This window comes from Coloeus monedula, assembly GCF_965178545.1.
Source record: "Coloeus monedula genome assembly, chromosome: 31".
Lineage (NCBI taxonomy): Eukaryota > Metazoa > Chordata > Aves > Passeriformes > Corvidae > Coloeus > Coloeus monedula.
The window spans coordinates 845,884-869,886 of NC_138811.1; the positions used below are offsets into that span (position 1 = coordinate 845,884).

The 24,003-nt window shown below is 50.0% G+C and overlaps 1 protein-coding gene across 3 annotated transcripts in view; it reads right to left on the bottom strand.

Annotated features, from left to right (window-relative positions):
- Window positions 1-24,003, bottom strand: part of BRD4 (bromodomain containing 4) — a 63,788-nt gene that overhangs the window by 27,927 nt on the left and 11,858 nt on the right. For 2 of the 3 annotated variants that reach the window (XM_082299405.1, XM_082299406.1), the window contains exons 5-13: window positions 21,825-21,962; window positions 21,120-21,255; window positions 20,014-20,279; window positions 17,386-17,745; window positions 15,192-15,320; window positions 11,070-11,279; window positions 6,782-6,981; window positions 5,429-5,727; window positions 3,486-3,596 (exon numbers count right to left, since the gene is read on the bottom strand). In XM_082299405.1, coding sequence (XP_082155531.1) covers window positions 3,486-3,596; window positions 5,429-5,727; window positions 6,782-6,981; window positions 11,070-11,279; window positions 15,192-15,320; window positions 17,386-17,745; window positions 20,014-20,279; window positions 21,120-21,255; window positions 21,825-21,962 — 1,849 coding nt within the window. The remainder of the gene's footprint in view (window positions 1-3,485; window positions 3,597-5,428; window positions 5,728-6,781; window positions 6,982-11,069; window positions 11,280-15,191; window positions 15,321-17,385; window positions 17,746-20,013; window positions 20,280-21,119; window positions 21,256-21,824; window positions 21,963-24,003) is intronic. The other variant, XM_082299407.1, reaches the window with a different exon arrangement.

Sequence of the window (24,003 nt, forward strand, 5' to 3'; positions counted from 1 at the left end):
GGGTGGGATTCGGAGCCGCTCCGGTTGGACCACGAGGATGATCCCAAAATTCATCGCCGACTGTCGGGTCCCAGTGGGAATCGCGAGGTCCAGAAGGAGATTCCAAGGATTCCAACCCAAGGACGATCCCAACGTCCATCGCCGGTCGTTGATCCCAGTCGGAATCGCGCTTCCGGAAGGATCCTTTTGGATTGTGGAGATTCCAACCCTCACTGCCAGATGTCGGATCCCAGCTGGAATTTTCTGGTCCTGAAGGATCCTCCTGGAATTCTGGAGATCCCAAGGACGATCCCAAACCTCCAGCACCGACTGTCGGGTCCCAGTTGGAATGGTGAGATCCAGATGGAGATTCCAAGGATTCCAACCCAAGGATGATCCCAACGTCCATCGCCGGATGCTGATTCCAGTCGGAATCGCGCTTCCGGCAGGATCCTCCCGGATTGTGGAAATCCCACCCCTCATCGCCGGATGTCGGATCCCAGCTGGAATTTTCTGGTCCAGAAGGAGATTCCAGGGATTCCAACCCAAGGAGGAACCTCCAGCGTTGCTGAGGCCGATTGGTGGATCCCAGCTGGAATTTTCTGGTCCTGAAGGATCCTCCTGGAATTCTGGAGATCCCAAGGACGATCCCAAACCTCCAGCGCTGACTGTCAGGTCCCAGTTGGAATCGTGAAGTCCAGAAGGAGATTCCAGGGATTCCAACCCAAGGAGGAAGCTCCAGCGTTGCTGAGGCCGATCGGTGGATCCCAGCTGGAATTTTCTGGTCCTGAAGGATCCTCCTGGAATTCTGGAGATCCCAAGGACGATCCCAAACCTCCAGCGCTGACTGTCAGGTCCCAGTGGGAATCGTGAAGTCCAGATGGAGATCCCAGGGATTCCAACCCAAGCACGATCCCAACGTCCATCGCCGGTCGTTGATCCCAGTTGGAATCACGGTATCCCATGGAGATGCCGGAGATCCCAACCCAAGGAGGAACCTCCAGCATTGCTGAGGCCGACTGGTGGATCCCAGTTGGGATTTTCTGGTCCAGAAGGATCCTCCTGGAATTCTGGAGATCCCAAGGCCGATCCCAACCTTCATTCCCAGCTGCTGGGTCCCAGTGGGAATCGCGTTCCCAGATGGATCCTCCTGGATTCTGGAGATCCCAACCCACGGCTGAACCTTCAAGCTCGAATCCGTGCGGATAAAATCCACTTTTCCACCTGGAAAAATCATTCCCAGATGATTCTGGGGCGGAAAGGTCAAACCTGGGCTTGGCCGCGTGGATTTATGGGATTTTTCCCAAATTTCCCCCCAAATCCTGATTTAATTCCCACCCAAAGAGCGAAACGCCGACGGACGGATCCGATCCCAACATCCTGGCTTAAAATTCCATGGAAAAAGTGGATTTGGGGAGTCCTTTTATTGCTTTTATTGTTTCAAAAGATCCAAAGGATCCGATTTTCCAGGATTTTGGGGGAGGAAGGAATTGGTGCTTCCAAGGCTGAGAAACCTGGGAAAAAGCAGCTAAAACCCAACAGATTTTAGGAAAATATTTGGGGCAGATCCAGGTTTTTTGGGGAAAAAAATCTGGATTTGGTGGTTTGGAGTTAAAATTCATCCCACAAAAAGCCTTTCCCAGGTTTTCCTGCTTCCAATCACCACTTTTTGGGGAGAAATTCCCTAAAAAAAGAACCTTTTCCGTCGCTTGCAAAGCCGGATCAGGAGCGGCTCCGAGATTTTGGCCTTTCCCAGGTTTTTACTGGAACAAGGAGAGTTTGGCATCGGCCCGTGCCAAAAATTCCCAGATTTTCGGATTGCTGGGATCATCCCACACCTCATCCCAATGAGGATCCGCCATCGGATTTGGGGGGAAAAGAAGGATTTTCAATCAATTTTGGGATTGGGATGGGTTTGGAGGGGGAATTCTATGGGATGAGATTGGGGCTCTGGATTTGGGATGAGCCCAATCCCGTAAATTCTGGTGGAAAATCCGATAAAAATGGGATTTGAAGGATAAATCCACGGAGTTTCACTCCTGGGAAGAATTCAGCACCAAATCCCGGGATTTTCCCATTCCTAAATCAGGTCTAAAAATTCCAACAAAACCTTTCAATCTCCTCCAAAAACTCCTCAAATTTACGGAAAACTCCTTCAACTTTCCCTGAAAAATTCATTCCAATGTTCTGAGATCCCTCATTCCGGCTTTATCCCGGAAAATCGCTGGGAAGCGCCACCAGCTCTGGCTCAATCCTGGTTTCTTTGGGATTATTTCATTTTATTTGGGATTTCTGCTCCCTCTCCGCTCCGGAATCCGATCCCGAATGTTTCCATGGGATTCTCCAACACTGCAGCCCCCAAACCCTTCCCGTTTCCTGGACTTAAGCCCGGCTCAACCTCGGATTTCGGGATGGGGACAAATCCAGCGGGATGCGACGGCAAATCCCAAACCCACGGCGGGAAGGGGCGCGAGGGAAAGGCGGGAATTGGGAAAATTTGGGATAAAAAGAAGGAAAAATCGGGATTTCAGCCCGACGGTGGCGCGAGGGAGGCGCAGGCGGCGACGCCGGGGATCGGGATTTCCAATTCCCCCTGAATCCATTTTTTCCGCCAGATCCCAGATCCCGAATCCGCCCGGTGCCGGAAAATAAAAAGGGATTTATCCCTAAAATCCCGTTCCCTCCATTTTTAAAATCCATAAAATCCCGTTCCCGCCATCTGTTTTTCTCCATAGAATTCCACTTCCTCCATTTTTTCTCTATAAAATCCCATCTCCTCCATAAAATCCCATTCCCTCCACTTTTTTTTCCTCCATAAAACCCAATTTCCTCCATTTTTATCCATAAAATCCCCTTTTCTCCTTTTTTTTTTGCCATAAAACCCCATTTCCTCCATTTTTCTCCACAAAATCCCTTTTCTCCATCTTTTTTTCGCCATAAAATTCCACTTCCATTTTTTCTCTATAAAATCCCATCTCCTCCATAAAATCCCATTCCCTCCACTTTTTTTCCTCCATAAAACCCCATTTCCTCCATTTTTCTCCATCAAATCTCCTTTTTCTCCATCTTTATCCATAAAATCTGCTTTCCTCTGTTCTTTTCTCCATAAAATTCCACTTCCTGCCTCTTTTTGGATCCCCACAATCCCATTCCTTCCATCTTTCCCTGCACAAACCCCCATTTTCTCCATGGTTGGTTTTTTCCCCCCAAAATCCCATTTTCTCCACGAAATCGTGTTCCCTCCATTAAACCCCATCTCCTCCATCTTGAACCAACGTTTCCTTCAGAAAATCCCACTTTTCCCCAAAAAACGCCAATCCCACTCCACCAAGACCTCCCACGGTGCTCGCTCCAGGGAACAACAGAGAAACAACAACTCCGGAAAAAATCCCGGCCTGGGGGCAGGAGATTCCGGAGGTTTCCCAAAAGAAGAAGTGACGGCGGAGGCAGGAATGAAATCGAGTTTATTTGTCCGGAGAAGGTCGGGAAGGGCGGGAAGCGCTAACCTGAGTCCGACTCGTCGCTGTCGGAGGAGCTGGACTCGCTGCTGGATTCCGACTCCGACGAGGAGAAACCCTTGAGCTTGGAGGAGCTGGCCAGGACGTCGACCTTCTCTGCTGGGAGAGACGGGAAGCGGTCAGCGCGGGGGCCTTAGGCCGGAACGGAACACCGGAGTGCAGCTGCTTGGTCCTAAACCCAACTGGGTGCTCCTAAACCTAACTCTGGTTGGTCCTAAACCCAACTGGTTGGTCCTAAACCCAACTGGTTCCTCCTAAACCCAACTGGTTCCTCCTAAACCCAACAGGGTGCTCCTAAACCTAACTCTGGTTGGTCCTAAACCCAACTGGATCCTCCTAAACCCAACTGGATCCTCCTAAACCCAACTGGTTCCTCCTAAACCCAACTGGTTCCTCCTAAACCCAACTGGTTCCTCCTAAACCTAACTCTGGTTGGTCCTAAACCCAACTGGATCCTCCTAAACCCAACTGGGTGCTCCTAAACCTAACTCTGGTTGGTCCTAAACCCAACTGGATTCTCCTAAACCCAACTGGATCCTCCTAAACCCAACTGGGTGCTCCTAAACCTAACTCTGGTTGGTCCTAAACCCAACTGGATCCTCCTAAACCCAACTGGATCCTCCTAAACCCAACTGGATCCTCCTAAACCTAACTCTGGTTGGTCCTAAACCCAACTGGATCCTCCTAAACCCAACTGGATCCTCCTAAACCCAACTGGATCCTCCTAAACCTAACTCTGGTTGGTCCTAAACCCAACTGGATCCTCCTAAACCCAACTGGGTGCTCCTAAACCTAACTCTGGTTGGTCCTAAACCCAACTGGTTCCTCCCAAACCCAACTGGCTCCTCCCAAACCCAACTGGCTCCTCCCAAACCCAACTGGTTGGTCTCGAGCTCAACTGGTTCATCCCAGACTCAACTGGTTAGTCCCGAGTTCAATTGGGTTATCCTGAACTCATTGGTTCGTCCTAAACTTAACTGGTTCATCCTGAACTTAACTGGTTTGTCCCAAACCCAACTGGTTCATCCCAAACCCAACTGGTCCAGCCCAAACCCAACTGGTTCCTCCTAAACTCAACCTGTTGGTCCCAAGCTCAACTGATTCATCCTGAACTCATTGGTTCCTCCTAAACCCAACTGCTCCGGTCCAAACCCACCCAGCCCCTCCCACCCTCTCCTCTTAAGTTGATTTTTAAAAATAAAAATACAACAAAAAATTTTAGAAATTACCAAAGAAAGAAAATTTTTAGTAATTAAAATTAAAAATGCAAATTCCAGCAATTAAAAAAAAAAAATTTCAGTAACTAAAGATAGAACGGGAACTGAAGTGCACAAAGGTCGTTCATTTTAATAAAAAAAATCTGGTTAATTTTGTTCATTTCAAAAATAAAAAAGTAAATTAATAAAAACTTTAAGATTTTTATACTTCGATAATTAAATCCACTAATCAAATAATTAAACAGAATAATTTATCAATTCAATAAAATATTTTAATTAATTGATTTAGCAATTTAATTTAAATTTAACTCAATAATTTAACCCGAACCTAATAATTTAATGCCAAATAATTTAATAATTTAATGAAAAATAATTTAATAACGTAGTCACAAATAATTCAATAATTTAATGACAATTTAATAATGTCGTGACAAATAATTTAGTAATTTAATGACAAATAATTTAATAACTTCATGACAAATTCCATAATTTGGCTTCCAATTCAACGATTAAAATGCAACAATTTCAAAGTCGCCAATTTCAGATGAAAACCTGGAATTCCTCCAAACCGAACAGGAACGGCCGAGCTCGGCACCGGCCGCCATCTCGGATCCCAAAAAATCCTTCCAAGCCTCACCAAAAACCCCAACCCTTGGGACCAAAAGCGCCGGAAAAGGCGGCCGGGAGGGCCCCAGTTTGGGCGCGGGGACGCACCTGGGGGTTTCCTCTTCTTGCGCAGGCAGGAGGTGACGTAGCGCTCGAGCTCGCGCAGCGTCGACGGCTTCAGCGTCTCGAAGTCGATCTCGATCTCGTCGGGGTTGGAGTTCTTGAGCGACGGCTCCCGGGACTGGATGATGTGCACGACCCTGCCCAGCTTCTCGCCGGGCAGTTTGTTGATGTCCAGGCTCAGCTGCCGCTTCTCCTCGTAGGACATGGGCTTGCACTTCTCCTCCTCCTCCGACTCGTAGGCGGGCGCGGCTTTGCTGGGCTTCACCGCCGCCGGCTCCTTCTTGCTGCTCGCAGGACCACAGAATGGAGTTTTAGGCTTAAACCCAGCTTAAACCTGGCTCAAACCCAGCCTAAACCCGGCCTAACTCACAGGAGCTGGAGGGCTTCACCACCACCGGCTCCTTCTTGCTCCTCACAGGACCACAGAACGGAGTTTTAGGCTTAAACCCAGCTTAAACCCGGCCTAACCCACAGGAGCTGGAGGGCTTCACCACCACCGGCTCCTTCTTGCTACTCACAGGACCACAGAACAGCATTTTGGGCCTAAACCCGGCTTAAACCCAGCCTAAACCCAGCCCTAACCCACAGGAGCTGGAGGGCTTCACCGCCACCGGCTCCTTCTTGCTACTCACAGGACCACAAAAATAGCGTTTTAGGCCTAAACCCGGCCTAAACCCAGTTTAAACCCGGCCTAAACCACCACATTTTGAGAGGGTTTAGTTTTTATCCTAAAAATGAGAGGCTTTGTTGGTTGTGGCTTTGGGGCGAAGCTCAAGCATGAGTTGGGGCAGAAAGCCGAGCTTAAAACGTGTAGACATCCAAAGTAGAGCTCAAGGTAGTCTTAACTGAGCTCAGGCTGGTTTTGGACACCCAAAACTGAGCTCAACTTGCTCCTGGACACCCAAAACTGAGCTCAAGGTGGTCTTGGACATCCAAAATGGAGCTCAAACTTCTCCTGAACACCCAAACCCAAGCTCACCCTATTCAGAAACCCAAAACTGAGCTTAATTTATTCTTGGCCACCCAAAACTGAGCTCAATTTGCTCCTGGACACCCAAACCTGAACTCAACCTATTCAGAAACCCAAAACTGAGCTTAATTTATTCTTGGCCACCCAAAACTGAGCTTAATTAGCTCACGGACACCCAAACCCGAGCTCCACCTGCCCAGCCCAGCGTCCCCAGTTTAGCCCCAAAAGCTGAGCTGACCTCAGGGCTGGACTCAACCCCACCCCCCCTGCTGGGCCAGGGGTCACTCGTTAAGGGCCCGGGGTTAATTCTGTTAATTAGCAGAGGAGGACGCCCAAAGTTCTCCCGGGGCGTTCTGGGAAGGGCCCACCTGGAGGCGCTGCTGTTGCTGTTGCTCTTCTTGGCCTTCTTGGGCGGCGGCTCCTTGGCTTTGCTCTTCTTGGCGTCCTCCAGCTCCTCCTTCTTTTTGTGCTTCTCCTTCTTCTTCTCCTTCTTGTCCTTCTCCTTCTTCTTTGGTTTGTTCTGCTGGGGCTGGGACAGCGCCGCCAGCTGCTCGTGCACGGCCTTGAGCTGCAGGGAACGGGCACTGGTGGGACGCGGGAGGTCGGAGAAGTTCTGCAGGGCCACCAGATCCGACCTCGGATGGACCCCACGTGGTCACCGAGAGCAGTGACCATGGACACCTCCGGGATCATCAGATCTGACCTCGGACGGACCCCATGTGGTCACCCAGAGCAGTGTCCATGGACACCTCCAAAGGTCACTAAATCTGACCCATGACCGACCCCCACGTGGTCACCCAGAGCAGTGACCATGGACACCTCCAAGGTCAAGTCCAACCTTGGACCGACCCCCACGTGGTCACCCACAGCAGTGTCCATGGACACCTCCAAGGTCATCAAGTCCAACCTTGGACCGACCCCCACGTGGTCACCCAGAGCAGTGTCCAAGGACACCTCCAAGGTCATCAAATCCAACCTCAGACTGACCCCCACGTGGTCACCCAGAGCAGTGTCCATGGACACCTCCAAAGGTCACTAAATCTGACCCATGACCGACCCCACGTGGTCACCCACAGCAGTGTCCATGGACACCTCCAAGGTCATAAAATCTGACCCACGACTGACCCCTCGTGGTCACCCACAGCAGTGTCCATGGACACCTCCGGGATCATCAGATCTGACCTCGGACTGACCCCACGTGGTCACCCAGAGCAGTGACCATGGACACCTCCAGGATCACCAGATCTGACCTCAGATGGACCCCATGTGGTCACCCACAGCAGTGTCCATGGACACCTCCAAGGTCATAAAATCTGACCCATGACTGACCCCACGTGGTCACCCAGAGCAGTGACCATGGACACCTCCAAGGTCAAGTCCAACCTTGGACCGACCCCCACATGGTCACCCACAGCAGTGTCCATGGACACCTCCAAGGTCATCAGATCCGACCTCGGACTGACACCATGTGGTCACCCAGAGCAGTGTCCATGGACACCTCCAAGGTCACCAATCTGACCCATGACTGACCCCTCGTGGTCACCCAGAGCAGTGACCATGGACACCTCCAAGGCCATCAGATCTGACCTCGGACTGACCCCTCGTGGTCACCCAGAGCAGTGTCCGTGGACACCTCCAAGGTCACCAATCTGACCCATGACTGACCCCTCGTGGTCACCCAGAGCAGTGTCCATGGACACCTCCAAAGGTCACTAAATCTGACCCATGACCGACCCCACGTGGTCACCCAGAGCAGTGACCATGGACACCTCCAGGATCACCAGATCCGACCTCGGACTGACCCCACGTGGTCACCCACAGCAGTGTCCATGGACACCTCCAAGGTCATCAGATCCGACCTCGGACTGACACCATGTGGTCACCCAGAGCAGTGTCCGTGGACACCTCCAAAGGTCACTAAATCTGACCCATGACCGACCCCAGGTGGTCACCCAGAGCAGTGACCATGGACACCTCCAGGATCATCAGATCTGACCTCGGATGGACCCCACGTGGTCACCCAGAGCAGTGACCATGGACACCTCCAAGGTCAAGTCCAACCTTGGACCGACCCCCACATGGTCACCCACAGCAGTGTCCATGGACACCTCCAAGGTCATCAGATCTGACCTCGGACTGACACCATGTGGTCACCCAGAGCAGTGTCCATGGACACCTCCAAGGTCATCAAATCCGACCTCAGACCGACCCCCACGTGGTCACCCAGAGCAGTGTCCATGGACACCTCCAAGGTCATCAAGTCCAACCTTGGACCGACCCCCACATGGTCACCCACAGCAGTGTCCAGTCACTCCTTGGTCACCTCCAAGGCCATCCAATCCAACCTCCCACCACGTTCCAGCAGAAGGATCCTCCTGGAAAGCTCCCGTTTCTTTGAGCTTTGCTCGAAACCCAACGACTTCGGCTCAACCCGACAACGTTGGGTCAACCAACCCAACCCAAGGATTTTGAGTCAACCCAAGCCAACTCGGGATCAACAAAGCCAACGATTCTGGGGCACAAACCCAACGACTTTGGATCAACCCAACACTCTTAGGTCAACAAACCCAGAGATTTTGGGTCAACAAACCCAATAACTTTGAGTTAAAAGCCACCAACTTTGGGCCAACAAACCCAAGGATTTCAGGTTAAACTTCAGAATTTAGGGTCAACAAATTGAAGGATTTCAGGTCAACCAACCCAACGATTTTGGGTAAAAACCCAGAACTTGGGGGCAACGAACCCAAGGATTTCAGGTCAACCAACCCAACGATTTTGGGTAAAAACCCCAGAACTTGGGGTCAACGAATCCAAGGATTTCAGGTCAACCAACCCAACGATTTTGGGTAAAAACCCCAGAACTTGGGGTCAACAAACCCAAGGATTTCAGGTCAACCAACCCAACGATTTTGGGTAAAAACCCCAGAATTTGGGGTCAACGAATCCAAGGATTTCAGGTCAACCAACCCAACGATTTTGGGTAAAAACCCCAGAACTTGGGGTCAACGAATCCAAGGATTTAAGGTCAACCAAACCAACGATTTTGGGTAAAAACCCCAGAACTTGGGGTCAACGAACCCAAGGATTTCAGGTCAACCAACCCAACGATTTTGGGTAAAAACCCCAGAATTTGGGGGCAACGAACCCAAGGATTTCAGGTCAACCAACCCAATGATTTTGGGTAAAAACCCCAGAACTTGGGGTCAACAAACCCAAGGATTTCAGGTCAACCAACCCAACGATTTTGGGTAAAAACCCCAGAACTTGGGGTCAACGAATCCAAGGATTTAAGGTCAACCAACCCAACGATTTTGGGTAAAAACCCCAGAACTTGGGGTCAACGAACCCAAGGATTTCAGGTCAACCAACCCAACGATTTTGGGTAAAAACCCCAGAATTTGGGGTCAACGAATCCAAGGATTTAAGGTCAACCAACCCAACGATTTTGGGTAAAAACCCCAGAACTTGGGGTCAACAAACTGAAGGATTTAAGGTCAACCAACCCAACGATTTTGGGTAAAAACCCCAGAACTTGGGGTCAACCAATTGAAGGATTTCAGGTCAACCAACCCAACGATTTTGGGTAAAAACCCCAGACCTTGGGGTCAACGAACCCAAGGATTTCAGGTCAACCAAACCAACGATTTTGGGTAAAAACCCCAGAATTTGGGGTCAGCAAACCCAAGGATTTCAGGTCAACCAACCCAACGATTTTGGGTAAAAACCCCAGAACTTGGGGTCAACAAACCCAAGGATTTCAGGTCAACCAACCCAACGATTTTGGGTAAAAACCCCAGAACTTGGGGTCAACGAACCCAAGGATTTCAGGTCAACCAACCCAACGATTTTGGGTAAAAACCCCAGAACCTGGGGTCAACAAATTGAAGGATTTCAGGTCAACCAACCCAACGATTTTGGGTAAAAACCCCAGAATTTGGGGTCAGCAAACCCAAGGATTTCAGGTCAACCAACCCAACGATTTTGGGTAAAAACCCCAGAACTTGGGGTCAACGAACCCAAGGATTTCAGGTCAACCAACCCAACGATTTTGGGTAAAAACTCCAGAACTTGGGGTCAACGAACCCAAGGATTTCAGGTCAACCAAACCAACGATTTTGGGTAAAAACCCCAGAACTTGGGGTCAACAAATTGAAGGATTTCAGGTCAACCAACCCAACGATTTTGGGTAAAAACTCCAGAACTTGGGGTCAACAAACTGAAGGATTTCAGGTCAACCAACCCAACGATTTTGGGTAAAAACCCCAGAATTTGGGGTCAGCAAACCCAAGGATTTCAGGTCAACCAACCCAACGATTTTGGGTAAAAACCCCAGAATTTGGGGTCAACAAATTGAAGGATTTCAGGTCAACCAACCCAACGATTTTGGGTAAAAACCCCAGAATTTGGGGTCAGCAAACCCAAGGATTTCAGGTCAACCAACCCAACGATTTTGGGTAAAAACCCCAGAACTTGGGGTCAACAAATTGAAGGATTTCAGGTCAACCAACCCAACGATTTTGGGTAAAAACCCCAGAACTTGGGGTCAACCAACCCAACGATTTCGGTGCCTCTGGAGCCGACGGCCGTGGGAAATCCACGCCTTCGAGCCGTGACCCCGAGGTCACCGCCTGGAAGGAGCCCGGGACGAGCCCGTACCTGCTCCTGGAGCTCGGCCAAGCGCTGCGCCCGCTCCTCCTCGGAGTCGTCGGAGGAGCTGTCGCTGTCGGAGGAGCTGTCGCTGCTGCTGTCGCTGGACGAGGGCGGGGCCACCTTGGTGGGGGGTGGGACCACCACGGGGGACGAGGCGGGAATCACCGGCTCCTCCGGCTCGTCCGGCATCTTGGCAAAGCGCATCTCGAACACGTCCTGGAACGACAGCGATGGGCGCGGAGTGACGCCGGGTTCGGCACCGAGGGGAGCTCCGGAAAGGGGGAGTCCCTCCGGATGTGGGGGTTCTACACAAGGGGTCAATATTTGGACATGGGGCGGGGGGGGAGGCGATCCCAAAATCTTGGAATTCCTTGGAATTCTGACTGTCTGCGAGGTGGGGCTGGGGGGAAAATGGAGAGGATTTTTCCTCAATTTCTCGTTGAAAAGCTGCATCTTCCAGGTTCTCGAGATCTTCTTGGATCACCTTCGGTTGATGTGATGATCTTAGAAGTTCCACCGTGGATTCCCAGTGGAGATCCCAACCCTCTCCAGAGTGATTCACGGGGGAAAAAATTACAGGATTTACTCCATTTCTCATTTAAAAGCTGCATTTTCCAGCTTTCCGAGTAATTCTGGATCTTCCTGGATCATCTTTGGTTGCCTCCGTGATTTCAGAGCTCTTTCCCAACCTTAATCCCAGCACTGATTCCCACTGGAGAGAGCTCAACCATCTCCAGAGCGAATCTGGGGCAAAACTGAGAGGATTTGTTCATTTTAGAGCGGCGTTTTCCACGTTCTGAGTTCCTCTGGATCTTCCTGGATCATCTTGGGTCGACTCCATGGAGCTGGAGGTCTTTTCCAGCCTTAATTCCACTGTGGATTCCCAGCCCCCGCTGCTCTTCATCCATTTCAGGGGCTTTCCCTCATTCTGAAAGATTTTCCCTCATTCTGAAAGATTTTCCCTCATTTTGAAGGATTTTTTCCTCCTTTTTGAAGGATTTTCCTTCCTTTTTAAGGGATTTTCCCACCTTTCTGAAGGATTTTCACTCAATTTTGAAGGATTTTCCCTCATTTCGCAAGATTTTCCCTCATTTCGCAAGATTTTTGCTCCATTTTGAACGATTTCCCCTTGTTTTTAAAGAATTTTCCCCTCCTTTTGGAAGGATTTCACTCCTTTTTGAAGGCTTTTCCCTCCGTTTTGGAGGTTTTCACTCCATTTGGAGCATTTATGACCCAATTCCTGTTTCCCATGAGCCAGAAATTCCCATCCCCCATCGCCACCAGCCGGAAAAGCTCCATCGGCGTCGGAATTCTCCTTCTGAAATCCTCCAGCATCCAAAATCCGCCATTCCGGGCTGGTTTTAGGCCAAGTTTTATTCTCCATGGATTTGGGAGAAGCCGGATCATGAAATGTGGGAAGGATCCCAGAAAATCCACGCGGGAATGGCTGGGAAATAAAACCCCACGGAATCAAACGGGAGTTAATTAATGTATTTCTAATGCTGGATTCAAAACCTCTTCCAGAAACTGGAATTCCCCGGAAAACCAAAGAAAAAGGGATCTTCTGGTGCTGAAAAAGCAGGGAAACGAGCGATTCCCCAGGCTGGGCTTTCCCAGGACTCCGGCTGTCGTTTTTGGGATTACAGCGCTCAAAATCCACCTTTTTTTCCATTTTCATCCCAAAATTTCAAGCTTCCTGAGTGGTTGAGCTTTCCAGGAATGTGATCCCAACCTGGAATCCTGGGTTTGGTCTGGATTTGGTCATCCGGAGACGTCGCTCGCTGAGGATTTTCCCCCAAAAACAAGGTGAAAAACGGCAATTTTCCACGGAAATGTTCAGCCCGGGAGAGGAAAAATCGAGATTTCAGCTTGGATTTTGCCTTTTCCTCCTTCTGGGGGTCGGAAAATTCCCTGGAATTTCACCCAAAAAGGTTTTTTTGCTGGATCCAAACACACTGGAGAGCGGGAATTGCATTTTCCAAAAGTCTCCTCCTCCTAAATTCCAGGAAAAGAACCACTAAAAAGACCCTGGATTCCCCGAAATTCACCCCAAAACTCACATTCCCCCAGCATTCCTCAGCTCCCGTTAAACCTGAGCTGGATTTTCATGGAAACACCCCAGAAAATCCACAATTTCCTCAAATTTCCTGCGTTTGCTGCTGCTGTTCCCTGGCTTTTCTCTCCCAGCTCCACATCCGGATGGATCAGCAGAGCTGGAGCCCTTTCCCGATTTTTCCAGTCCCAAAACTCCACAAATTCCTTCAAATCCCATTCCTGCTTTTCCTTCTCCCTGTTGTTCCTTAAGTCAGCCTTGGAATTCTTCCCTTAATTCATGTTTTTCCCAAATTTCAGCCATTTTCCTCCTAATTTCGAGGGATTCTCTTCTCATTCCACGTCTCTGGAATTGGGGCTTTTCCTTCCTCCCATCCCCTCCACGGCCGAAGGATTTTTCCACGCCAATTTTCCATCTTTCACATGGATTTGGGATCGAGTTATTAAAAATCCCATTAATTTCTTAGGAAAACAAGGACCACAATCCTCCCAAGGCCAAAAAAAACCCAGGAAAAATCAGGATTTAAGGGAATAAACGCCTGGAATGATGAATGCAGGAAGCGCTGCAGGTGCTTTTAAGGAATTTTTGGGTTAAAAACCGGAATATTGGAGTATTTGGAGCTCCGGGAGTGGAGGGAGCTCTGCTCTTCCCAAATTCATGGGATTTTCCTTACTTTAACCAGGCAAATTCCAAAAAAACGCTGGAATCCAGGTGTTTTTACGGAGTTTTGATGCCAAGGCCTTCACTGGCGCCGCGGGAGCTTCGTTAGGAGCCGATTAACGAATTCCGAACCCTTGGGAATGAGGAAAAGATGGGAGAACTGCCGGGAAAAGCGCCGGAGGAGGGACCTAAAGCTCAGCAGGGCCTCTCTGGGTTCCTCTCGAGGCTTTTTGGGGACAAAAGGGACATTTTGGAGCTGTGCTCGTCCTTCCTACTCCTGCCTCCGAAACTGGGAGGGACAGGAAAAAGAGAAATATTAAATAAAGCCCGGCTTAAAGGGGGAGCTGGGAGGGGAAAGGGAGGGGAAAGGGAGGGGAAAAAAAGGAACATGAAATAAAGCTGAGCCTAAAGGAGAAAACTGAGAAGAAATGGAGGGAAAACTGAGAGGAAATTGGAGGGAGATTGAGGGGGAAACTGAGGGGGAAACTGAGGGGGAAACTGAGGGGGAAACTGAGGGGGAAACTGAGGGGGAAACTGAGGGGGAAACTGAGGGGGAAACTGAGGGGGAAACTGAGGGGGAAACTGAGGGGGAATTTAGCTAGAACAGGAAAAAGAAAAATATTAAATAAAATCAAGCTTAAAGGAGGAAATTGGGAAGAAATTGAGGGAAGATTGAGAGGAAATTGAGGAAAAACTGAGGGAAAATTGAGAGGAAATTGAGGGAAAATTGGGGGAAAATCGAGAGGAAATTGAGGGACATTTGAGGGAAATGGAGGGAAAACTGAAGGAAAACGGAGGGAAAATTTGGGGGAAAACTGAGGGGAAAACTGAGGGGAAAACTTTAGCTGGAACAGGAAAAAGAAAAATATTAACTAAAAATCGAGCTTAAAGGAGGAAACTGGGAAGAAATTGAGGGAAAACTGAGAGGAAAACTGAGAGGAAAACTTTAGCTAGAACAGGAAAAAGAAAAACATTAACTAAAAATCGAGCTTAAAGGAGGAAACTGGGAAGAAATTGAGGGAAAACTGAGAGGAAATTGAGAAAAAACTGAGGGAAAATTGAGAAGAAATTGAGGGAAAACTGAGGGAGAACTGAAGGAAATTTGAGAGAAACTCGAGAGAAAATTGAGAAAAAACTGAGGGAAAATTGAGAGGAAATTGGGAAGAAAAAGGAGAGAAAATTGAGCTGGGATAGGAAAAAGAGAAATCTGAAATCAAGCTGAGCTTGGAGGAGGAAACTGGGCTGAAACCGAGCTGATTCCTTCCACTTCCACGACAAAAAAGCGCCAATTTTCCACCTTTTTTTTTTGCCGAGTCAGCGTTTTTTTGGGGGGACGTTATTCCAAGACTTTTCCCAAAGGGAAAACGCTCCTGGAAAAGGGGGGGAAGTTTCCCCCAGGGATCTGGAATCCTCACCTGGAGCTTCCTGGCCATGGCCACGACCTCGTGGTCGGCGGGGTTGTACTTGTAGCAGTTGGAGAACATCAACCGCACGTCGGCCGCGAATTCCTGAGCGTCCCGGTATTCCCGGTTCTCCAGCTTGGACTGAAAGGGAGCAAAAAACCCCAAAATTCAGGGCTGGAAAAGTGGGAATTTTGGGTAAAAGAATGCCTGATTTTGGTCCAAAAGAAAATCTGTTCTTTGATTAAAAAACCCCCGTGTTTTGGTGCAAAAAATGGACGGTTTTTGGTCAAAAGAACGCGAAGTTCTGGTGAAAAAAGCGACTTGTTTTGGACAACCAGAAGGGCTGAGTTTGGTCCAAAAAATCGCTACCTTTGCCCAAAAACCTCCTTTATTTTGGTCCAAAAAAGTGACTTGGTTTGGTCACAAAACCCCTTGGTTTTGGTCCAAAAGAATGACTATTTTTGGTCCAAAAAATGATTACTTTGGGCCAAAAACTCCCTTCTTTGGGTCCAAAAGAGTGACCAAACATCCCCAAACCCAAAAACGCCACTGAAAGGTGCTGAAATCCTGGGATTTTTCCCCAAAAACCCTTACTCTGAAACTTGCTATTAAAAACCCCAATTTTGGAGTTCCCAGGACCTATCCTGGAAGGATTTTGGGGCGATTTTCTTCCTAAACATCACGAAGATGCAACCAAACATCCCAAAAATGCCACTGGAATGTGCTCAAATCCTAAATTTTCTCCCTGAAATCCTGGTTTTTATCCCCAAACTCCCGTTTTTTCCCCAAACTCCCGTTTCTTCCCCCAACCCCCCATTTTCCATCTAAACTCCCATTTTTCTTCCCCAAACCCCCATTTTTCCCCCCCAAATCTTGTTTTTTCCCCCCAAATCCTGTTTTTTCCCCCAACTCCCCATTTTTCCCCCCCAAACCCCCATTTTTCCCCCCCAAATCCTGTTTTATCCCCCCAAACCCCCATTTCCCCCCCCAAACCCCCATTTCCCCCCCCAAACCCCCATTTTCCCCCCCCAAACCCCCATTTTTCCCCCCAAATCCTGTTTTATCCCCCCAAACCCCCATTTCCCCCCCCAAATCCTGTTTTATCCCCCCAAACCCCCATTTCCCCCCCCAAATCCTGTTTTATCCCCCCAAACCCCCATTTCCCCCCCCAAATCCTGTTTTATCCCCCCAAACCCCCATTTTTCCCCCCCAAATCCTGTTTTATCCCCCCAAACCCCCATTTCCCCCCCCAAATCCTGTTTTATCCCCCCAAACCCCCATTTCCCCCCCCAAATCCTGTTTTATCCCCCCAAACCTCCATTTTCCCCCCCAAATCCTGTTTTATCCCCCCAAACCTCCATTTTCCCCCCCAAATCCTGTTTTATCCCCCCAAACCCCCATTTTTCCCCCCCAAATCCTGTTTTATCCCCCCAAACCCCCATTTTCCCCCCCAAATCCTGTTTTATCCCCCCAAACCCCCATTTTCCCCCCCAAACCCCCATTTTTCCCCCCCAAATCCTGTTTTATCCCCCCAAACCCCCATTTTTCCCCCCCAAATCCTGTTTTATCCCCCCAAACCCCCATTTTTCCCCCCCAAATCCTGTTTTATCCCCCCAAACCCCCATTTCCCCCCCCAAATCCTGTTTTATCCCCCCAAACCCCCATTTTCCCCCCCAAATCCTGTTTTATCCCCCCAAACCCCCATTTTTCCCCCCCAAATCCTGTTTTATCCCCCCAAACCCCCATTTCCCCCCCCAAATCCTGTTTTATCCCCCCAAACCCCCATTTCCCCCCCCAAATCCTGTTTTATCCCCCCAAACCCCCATTTTTCCCCCCCAAATCCTGTTTTATCCCCCCAAACCCCCATTTCCCCCCCCAAATCCTGTTTTATCCCCCCAAACCCCCATTTTCCCCCCCCAAATCCTGTTTTATCCCCCCAAACCCCCATTTTTCCCCCCCAAATCCTGTTTTATCCCCCCAAACCCCCATTTTTCCCCCCCAAATCCTGTTTTGTCCCCCCAAACCCCCATTTCCCCCCCCAAATCCTGTTTTATCCCCCCAAACCCCCATTTTCCCCCCCAAATCCTGTTTTATCCCCCCAAACCCCCATTTTTCCCCCCCAAATCCTGTTTTATCCCCCCAAACCCCCATTTTTTCCCCCCCAAATCCTGTTTTATCCCCCCAAACCCCCGTTATCCCCCCTCACCTTGATGGTGCTCAGGTCCATGGGGTGCTTGATGATGTCGCAGTAGTCGTGCAGCCCCAGCGCCTCCACGTCCACGGGTTTGTAGAAGGGCCAGGCGTAGGCCGCGTGCTTCTTGGCGAACATCTCCTTGATGATGCCGCCGCAGTACTTGAGCTGCTCCGAGGTCTTGCTGCTCTTCTCCACGGGGTGCTGCTGCGAGTCTGGGATCTCCTTCTTGGGGGGCTTCACGGGCCGGCTGCTCTCGCGGCGCGGGCCCAGCTTGGTGGCCTTGGGCTCGGCGGGCAGCGAGGACGACTCGTGGATGGGGTCCATGGTGGTCGGGGTGGTGGTGTCTGCTTTCCTCTTCACCCCTTTTTTTGTCTGGAAATCACCCAAAAAACGCAGCGTTAACCTCTGGAGTTTTCGGCTTCGGGGTCGTTCCCACCCAGGTTCGCTGCCGGGAGCGCGGGCTCGGGATCGCCAAAGTCGGCGACTCGACCTGGTGGCCAAAGGCTACGAGAAGACGTCGGAGGCCCTTCCCTAAATATTCACTGGGAAAAGCCGGATTATTCCTGTTGGAGCAGCCGAGCTCAAGGCTCGGAGCGGCCTCCAAAAATTGGGATTTCCTTCCCGAGCTGTAAAAACTCAGGGAAGGTTGGGAAGAGGATCAGTGGGATGGGGTTCCATGGGAAACTGGGTCCAGTGGGAGCTCCCCAAACCGGGAATTTTTGGACCAACCCGGGGCCTCCCAATCCAACCCCACGGCCAAGCCAAGAGTGACCACTTGACCACTCCAACGGCCCGGAGTTAGGAGTAATGAACAGGATAAGAACAGTAATAATTAATAAATGATACCAAATAATCATAAATAAGCTAATAACCATAATAATAATAAAAAAAAAGAAAAATCACAAAAAACCTGATAAGAATAATAATTAAAATAGTAAATAATAGCAAATAATAACAAATAACCTGAAAACCTCAGTACTAGTTAAAATAATTACTAACAAAAAATAGTAAAGAAACTGATAACCATAACAGCAATAAAAATAATAAATTATAAGAAGTAAAAACAAATAACCTGATAACCTTAATACTAATAATCATATAAATACATGAATAATAATAAATAATAATAACCTCATAACAATAACTAAAATAGTAAATAACAGGAAACAATAATTTAGCAACTACAATAATAATACTATTACCAGTAATAAGAACAAGAGATACAACAATAAATAATGAATCCTAATATCTGATCGAGCTAATTAATTAAGACTAATAAAGCCTTAACAACAGAAACAACAATAAGAACAAAAATAATAAAATCAATAATAAGTGATAATAAGAAGCAATAATTAATAATAATAATAATTAAAAATAATAATAGTAATAAGTATAAGAACAACAATGATAACACTAATAAGTATTAAAAAAAAAAATAATACAAGTGATAGTACTAAATTGTAATACCCAATTAGGCTAATTAATTCAAGCTAAAAAAGCCTTATCAACAATAATAGCAACAGCAACAAAACCCCCCAGAATAACAGGATTGATAAGAAAAGATAAAAATAAACCCAGACTAACAAACGGTAATTAACAACGCTAATGACACCGAACCCAAACCCCACTGCCCAGGCTCGTTAACGAGGCGCCCTAACGAGGGGCAGAGGCAGCTGCTCACCTTGACGGGCTGCGCCGGCGCAAAGGGTAATTAACAACGTTAATGACACCCAACCCAAACCCCACTGCCCAGGCTCGTTAACGAGGCGCCCTAACGAGGGGCAGAGGCAGCTGCTCACCTTGACGGGCTGCGCGGGCGCAAACAGTAATTAACAATGTTAACGACACCCAACCCCAAACCCCACTGCCCAGGCTCCTTAACGAGGCGCACTAACGAGGGGCAGAGGCAGCACTGCTCACCTTGACGGGCTGCGCGGGCGCAAAGGGTAATTAACAACGTTAATGACACCGAACCCAAACCCCACTGCCCAGGCTCGTTAACAAAGGCGCCCTAACGAGGGGCAGAGGCAGCACTGCTCACCTTGACGGGCTGCGCGGGCGCAAAGGGTAATTAACAACGTTAATGACACCGAACCCAAACCCCACTGCCCAGGCTCGTTAATGAGGCGCCCTAACGAGGGGCAGAGGCAGCACTGCTCACCTTGACGGGCTGCGCGGGCGCAAAGAGTAATTAACAACGTTAATGACACCCAACCCCAAACCCCACTGCCCAGGCTCGTTAACAAAGGCGCCCTAACGAGGGGCAGAGGCAGCTGCTCACCTTGACGGGCTGCGCGGGCGCAAAGGGTAATTAACAACGTTAATGACACCCAACCCCAAACCCCACTGCCCAGGCTCGTTAACAAGGGCGCCCTAACGAGGGGCAGAGGCAGCACTGCTCACCTTGACGGGCTGCACGGGCGCAAAGGGTAATTAACAACGTTAATGACACCCAACCCCAAACCCCACTGCCCAGGCTCGTTAACGAGGCGCCCTAACAAGGGGCAGAGGCAGCTGCTCACCTTGACGGGCTGCACGGGCGCAAAGGGTAATTAACAACGTTAATGACACTGAACTCCAACCCCACTGCCCAGGCTCGTTAACGAGGCGCACTAACGAGGGGCAGAGGCAGCTGCTCACCTTGACGGGCTGCGCGGGCGTGGGGATGACGGGCGGGTGCGGCGGCAGCGCCGCGGGGGCCGGGGCGGGCGCGGGGGCCGGGGCGGGCGGGGCGGGCGCGGGGGGCACCATGGTCATCACCGGCGGCGGCACCAGCAGCTCGGGCGGCACCGGCGGGAACGGGTGCGGCGGCGGCGGCGCCAGGGCGGCAGCGGGCACCGCGGGCGGCGCCGGGGACGAGGCCTGCGGGGCGCCGGGCAGCGCCGACGAGCCGGGCTTGGAGGTCACTGCCGGGAGAGGGGAGAGCGGTTATGGGGTGGGAATGGGGGGAAAAGGGGAAATAAGGGGGGGATATAAATATGGGGGGGAAATATAAATATGGGGGGGAATATGAATATGGGGGGGGAATATGAATATGGGGGGGAAAAGGAAAAAGAGGGGGATAAACAACGGGGGAATAAATATGGGGGGAAAAGGGGGACGAAAAGGGGGACGAAAAGGGGGACGAAAAGGGGGACGAAAAGGGGGACGAAAAGGGGGACGAAAAGGGGGACGAAAAGGGGGACGAAATAAGTAAGGGGGGAAAAAAGGGGGGGATAAATGTGGGGGGAAACATAAATATGGGGGAAAAAACGGGGGGGAAACAAAGGGGGGGGAAACAAAGGGGGGGGAAACAAAGGGGGGGGAAACAAAGGGGGGGGAAACAAAGGGGGAGGGAAAATAAGGGGGAGGGAAAATAAGGGGGAGGGAAAATAAGGGGGAGGGAAAATAAGGGGGAGGGAAAATAAGGGGGAGGGAAAATAAGGGGGAGGGAAAATAAGGGGGAGGGAAAATAAGGGGAACAATAATGGGAAAAAAGGGGAATGTAAAGGAAGGAAGTGAGGAAAAGGGGTAGGAAAAAGGGAGGGGAAAAAGGGGGAAAAAACAGGGGAAAAAGGAAGGAAATAGGAGAAGTCCGAGTGAAAAATCCCCTAAAATATTCCTCTTAAAACCAAGAAAAAAAACCCCCAGAACAGGGAAATGTGGGAATGAATTGAGGCGCCAATGAAAGGCTCTGCTTGGAGCTGGCGCTGGGGAATCCCGGGAATTGGGGAATCCCGGGAATTGGGGAATTCTGGGATCCCTACCTGCTTCCTTGCGGGCGCGGCCTCTGCCCTTGGTCTGGGCGATGACGATTTCCGTCTCCTCCGGGGTCATCTCCGAGATTTTCTGCAGGAAAAGCTTTTCCAGAGCTTCTGCCATTAAGACTATGTCATCCCCTGGCTGGAAAAAGGGGAAAAATCCAGGAATTCGAGGGGTTTTTCCAGGTGGAATTGGCTCTGGAGCCACGGGATGGGGTTTTTATGGAGGAATTCTTGTGCTAAATCCGGGGGTTTTTAACAGGGAAAAGGAGAGGATGGGAAGAGGTGGAGGAGAAAAGTGTGGGGAAGTGGGGATCCGAAGGGGTGGTGGGAATAGGGGAAAATGGGAAATGGGGGGAGAAAAAAGGGGGGAAGAAGGGGGGGAAAAGGGAGAGGAAAGGGGGGGAAAGGGGGAGGAAAAAGGGGGGGGCCAAAAAAGGGGGGGCCAAAAAAGGGGGGGCAAAAAAGGGGGGGCAAAAAAGGGGGGGCAAAAAAGGGGGGCAAAAACAAAAAGGGGAAAAGGGGCAAAATAAGGAAAAAAAAAACCCAGGGAAAAATCCCTTCAAGTATTCCTCTCAAAAGCAAAAAAAAAGGGAAAAATGCCCATCCAGACTCGAACCATCCCAACGGGAATGAAGCTGAGCCCAGAGCCATTCCCACGGATTTCATCCCGGGCTTTTTGGCCCCGAATTCCCGGGAATTTCTCCGTACCTTGTTGTAGATGTAGCAGTTTGTAAACATGGTGTTGAAGTCCTGGATACATTCTTGAGCGTTCCAGTAATAATTGTTTTCCAAACGTTTCTTTATTGTTCCCATATCCATCGGAGTTTTAATTATCTTATAATAATCCTGCGAAAAAGAAAGGATGGGGATTCTTCTGGTTCTTTCCGGGACTGAGTCCAACTCTGGAGCATTGAGTCCAACTTTGGACCATCAATCCAACCATTGGATCATCGAGTCCAACCATTGGATCATCGAGTCCAACTTTGGATCATCAATCCAACCATTGGATCATCGAGTCCAACTTTGGATCATCGAGTCCAACTTTGGATCATCGAGTCCAACTTTGGATCATCAATCCAACCATTGGATCATTGAGTCCAACCATTGGATCATCGAGTCCAACCATTGGATCAGCGAGCCCAACCACGGGATCATTGAGTCCAACCACGGGATCATTGAGTCCAACCATTGGATCATCGATCCAACCATTGGATCAGCGAGTCCAACCACGGGATCATTGAGTCCAACTACTGGATCATCGAGTCCAACCACTGGATCACTGAGTCCAACTTTGGATCATCAATCCAACCTTTGGATCATCGAGTCCAACTTTGGATCATCAAGCTCAACAACTGGATCATTGAGTCCAACTTTGGATCATCAATCCAACCATTGGATCATCAATCCAACCACTGGATCACTGAGCCCAACCCTTAAATCCAACCACTGGATCACCAAGTCCACGGGGTCAAGTCCAACCACAGGATCATCTCATCTAACCACTGGATCAAATCCAATGACTGGATCATCAATCCAACCACGGGATCGAGTCCAACCATGGGATCATCTCACCAACCATGGACCCAAGCCCAACCACGGGATCATCTCACCCAACCATTGACCCAAGCCCAACCACGGGATCATCTCACCCAACCATTGACCCAAGCCCAACCACGGGATCATCTCACCAACCATTGACCCAAGCCCAACCATGGCATCATCTCACCCAACCGTTGACCCAAGCCCAACCATGGCATCATCTCACCCAACCATTGACCCAGGCCCAACCATGGGATCATCTCACCAACCATTGACCCAAGCCCAACCATGGCATCATCTCACCCAACCATTGACCCAGGCCCAACCACGGGATCATCTCACCAACCACGGACCCAAGCCCAACCATGGCATCACCTCACCAACCACGGACCCAAGCCCAACCACGGGATCATCTCATCCAACCATTGACCCAAGCCCAACCATGGGATCATCTCACCCAACCACGGGATCATCTCACCAACCACGGACCCAAGCCCAACCATGGCATCATCTCATCCAACCATTGACCCAAGCCCAACCATGAGATCATCTCACCAACCATTGACCCAAGCCCAACCATGAGATCATCTCACCCAACCATTGACTCAAGCCCAACCATGAGATCACCTCACCCAACCGTTGACCCAAGCCCAACCACGGGATCATCTCACCAACCATTGACCCAAGCCCAACCATGGCATCATCTCACCAACCATTGACCCAAGCCCAACCACGGGATCATCTCACCAACCATTGACCCAGGCCCAACCATGAGATCATCTCACCCAACCATTGACCCAAGCCCAACCACGGGATCACCTCACCCAACCATTGACCCAAGCCCAACCACGGGATCACCTCACCCAATCCTTGACCCAAGCCCAAGCACGGGATCATCTCACCCAACCATTGACCCAAGCCCAACCACGGGATCATCTCACCAACCACTGACCCAAGCCCAACCACGGGATCATCTCACCCAACCATTGGCCCAAGCCCAACCATGAGATCATCTCACCCAACCATTGACTCAAGCCCAACCATGGCATCATCTCACCAACCATTGACCCAGGCCCAACCACGGGATCATCTCACCAACCACGGACCCAAGCCCAACCATGAGATCATCTCACCCAACCATTGACCCAAGCCCAACCACGGGATCACCTCACCCAACCATTGACTCAAGCCCAACCATGGCATTATCTCACCAACCATTGACCCAGGCCCAACCACGGGATCACCTCACCAACCACGGACCCAAGCCCAACCATGGCATCATCTCATCCAACCGTTGACCCAAGCCCAACCACGGGATCATCTCACCAACCATTGACCCAAGCCCAAC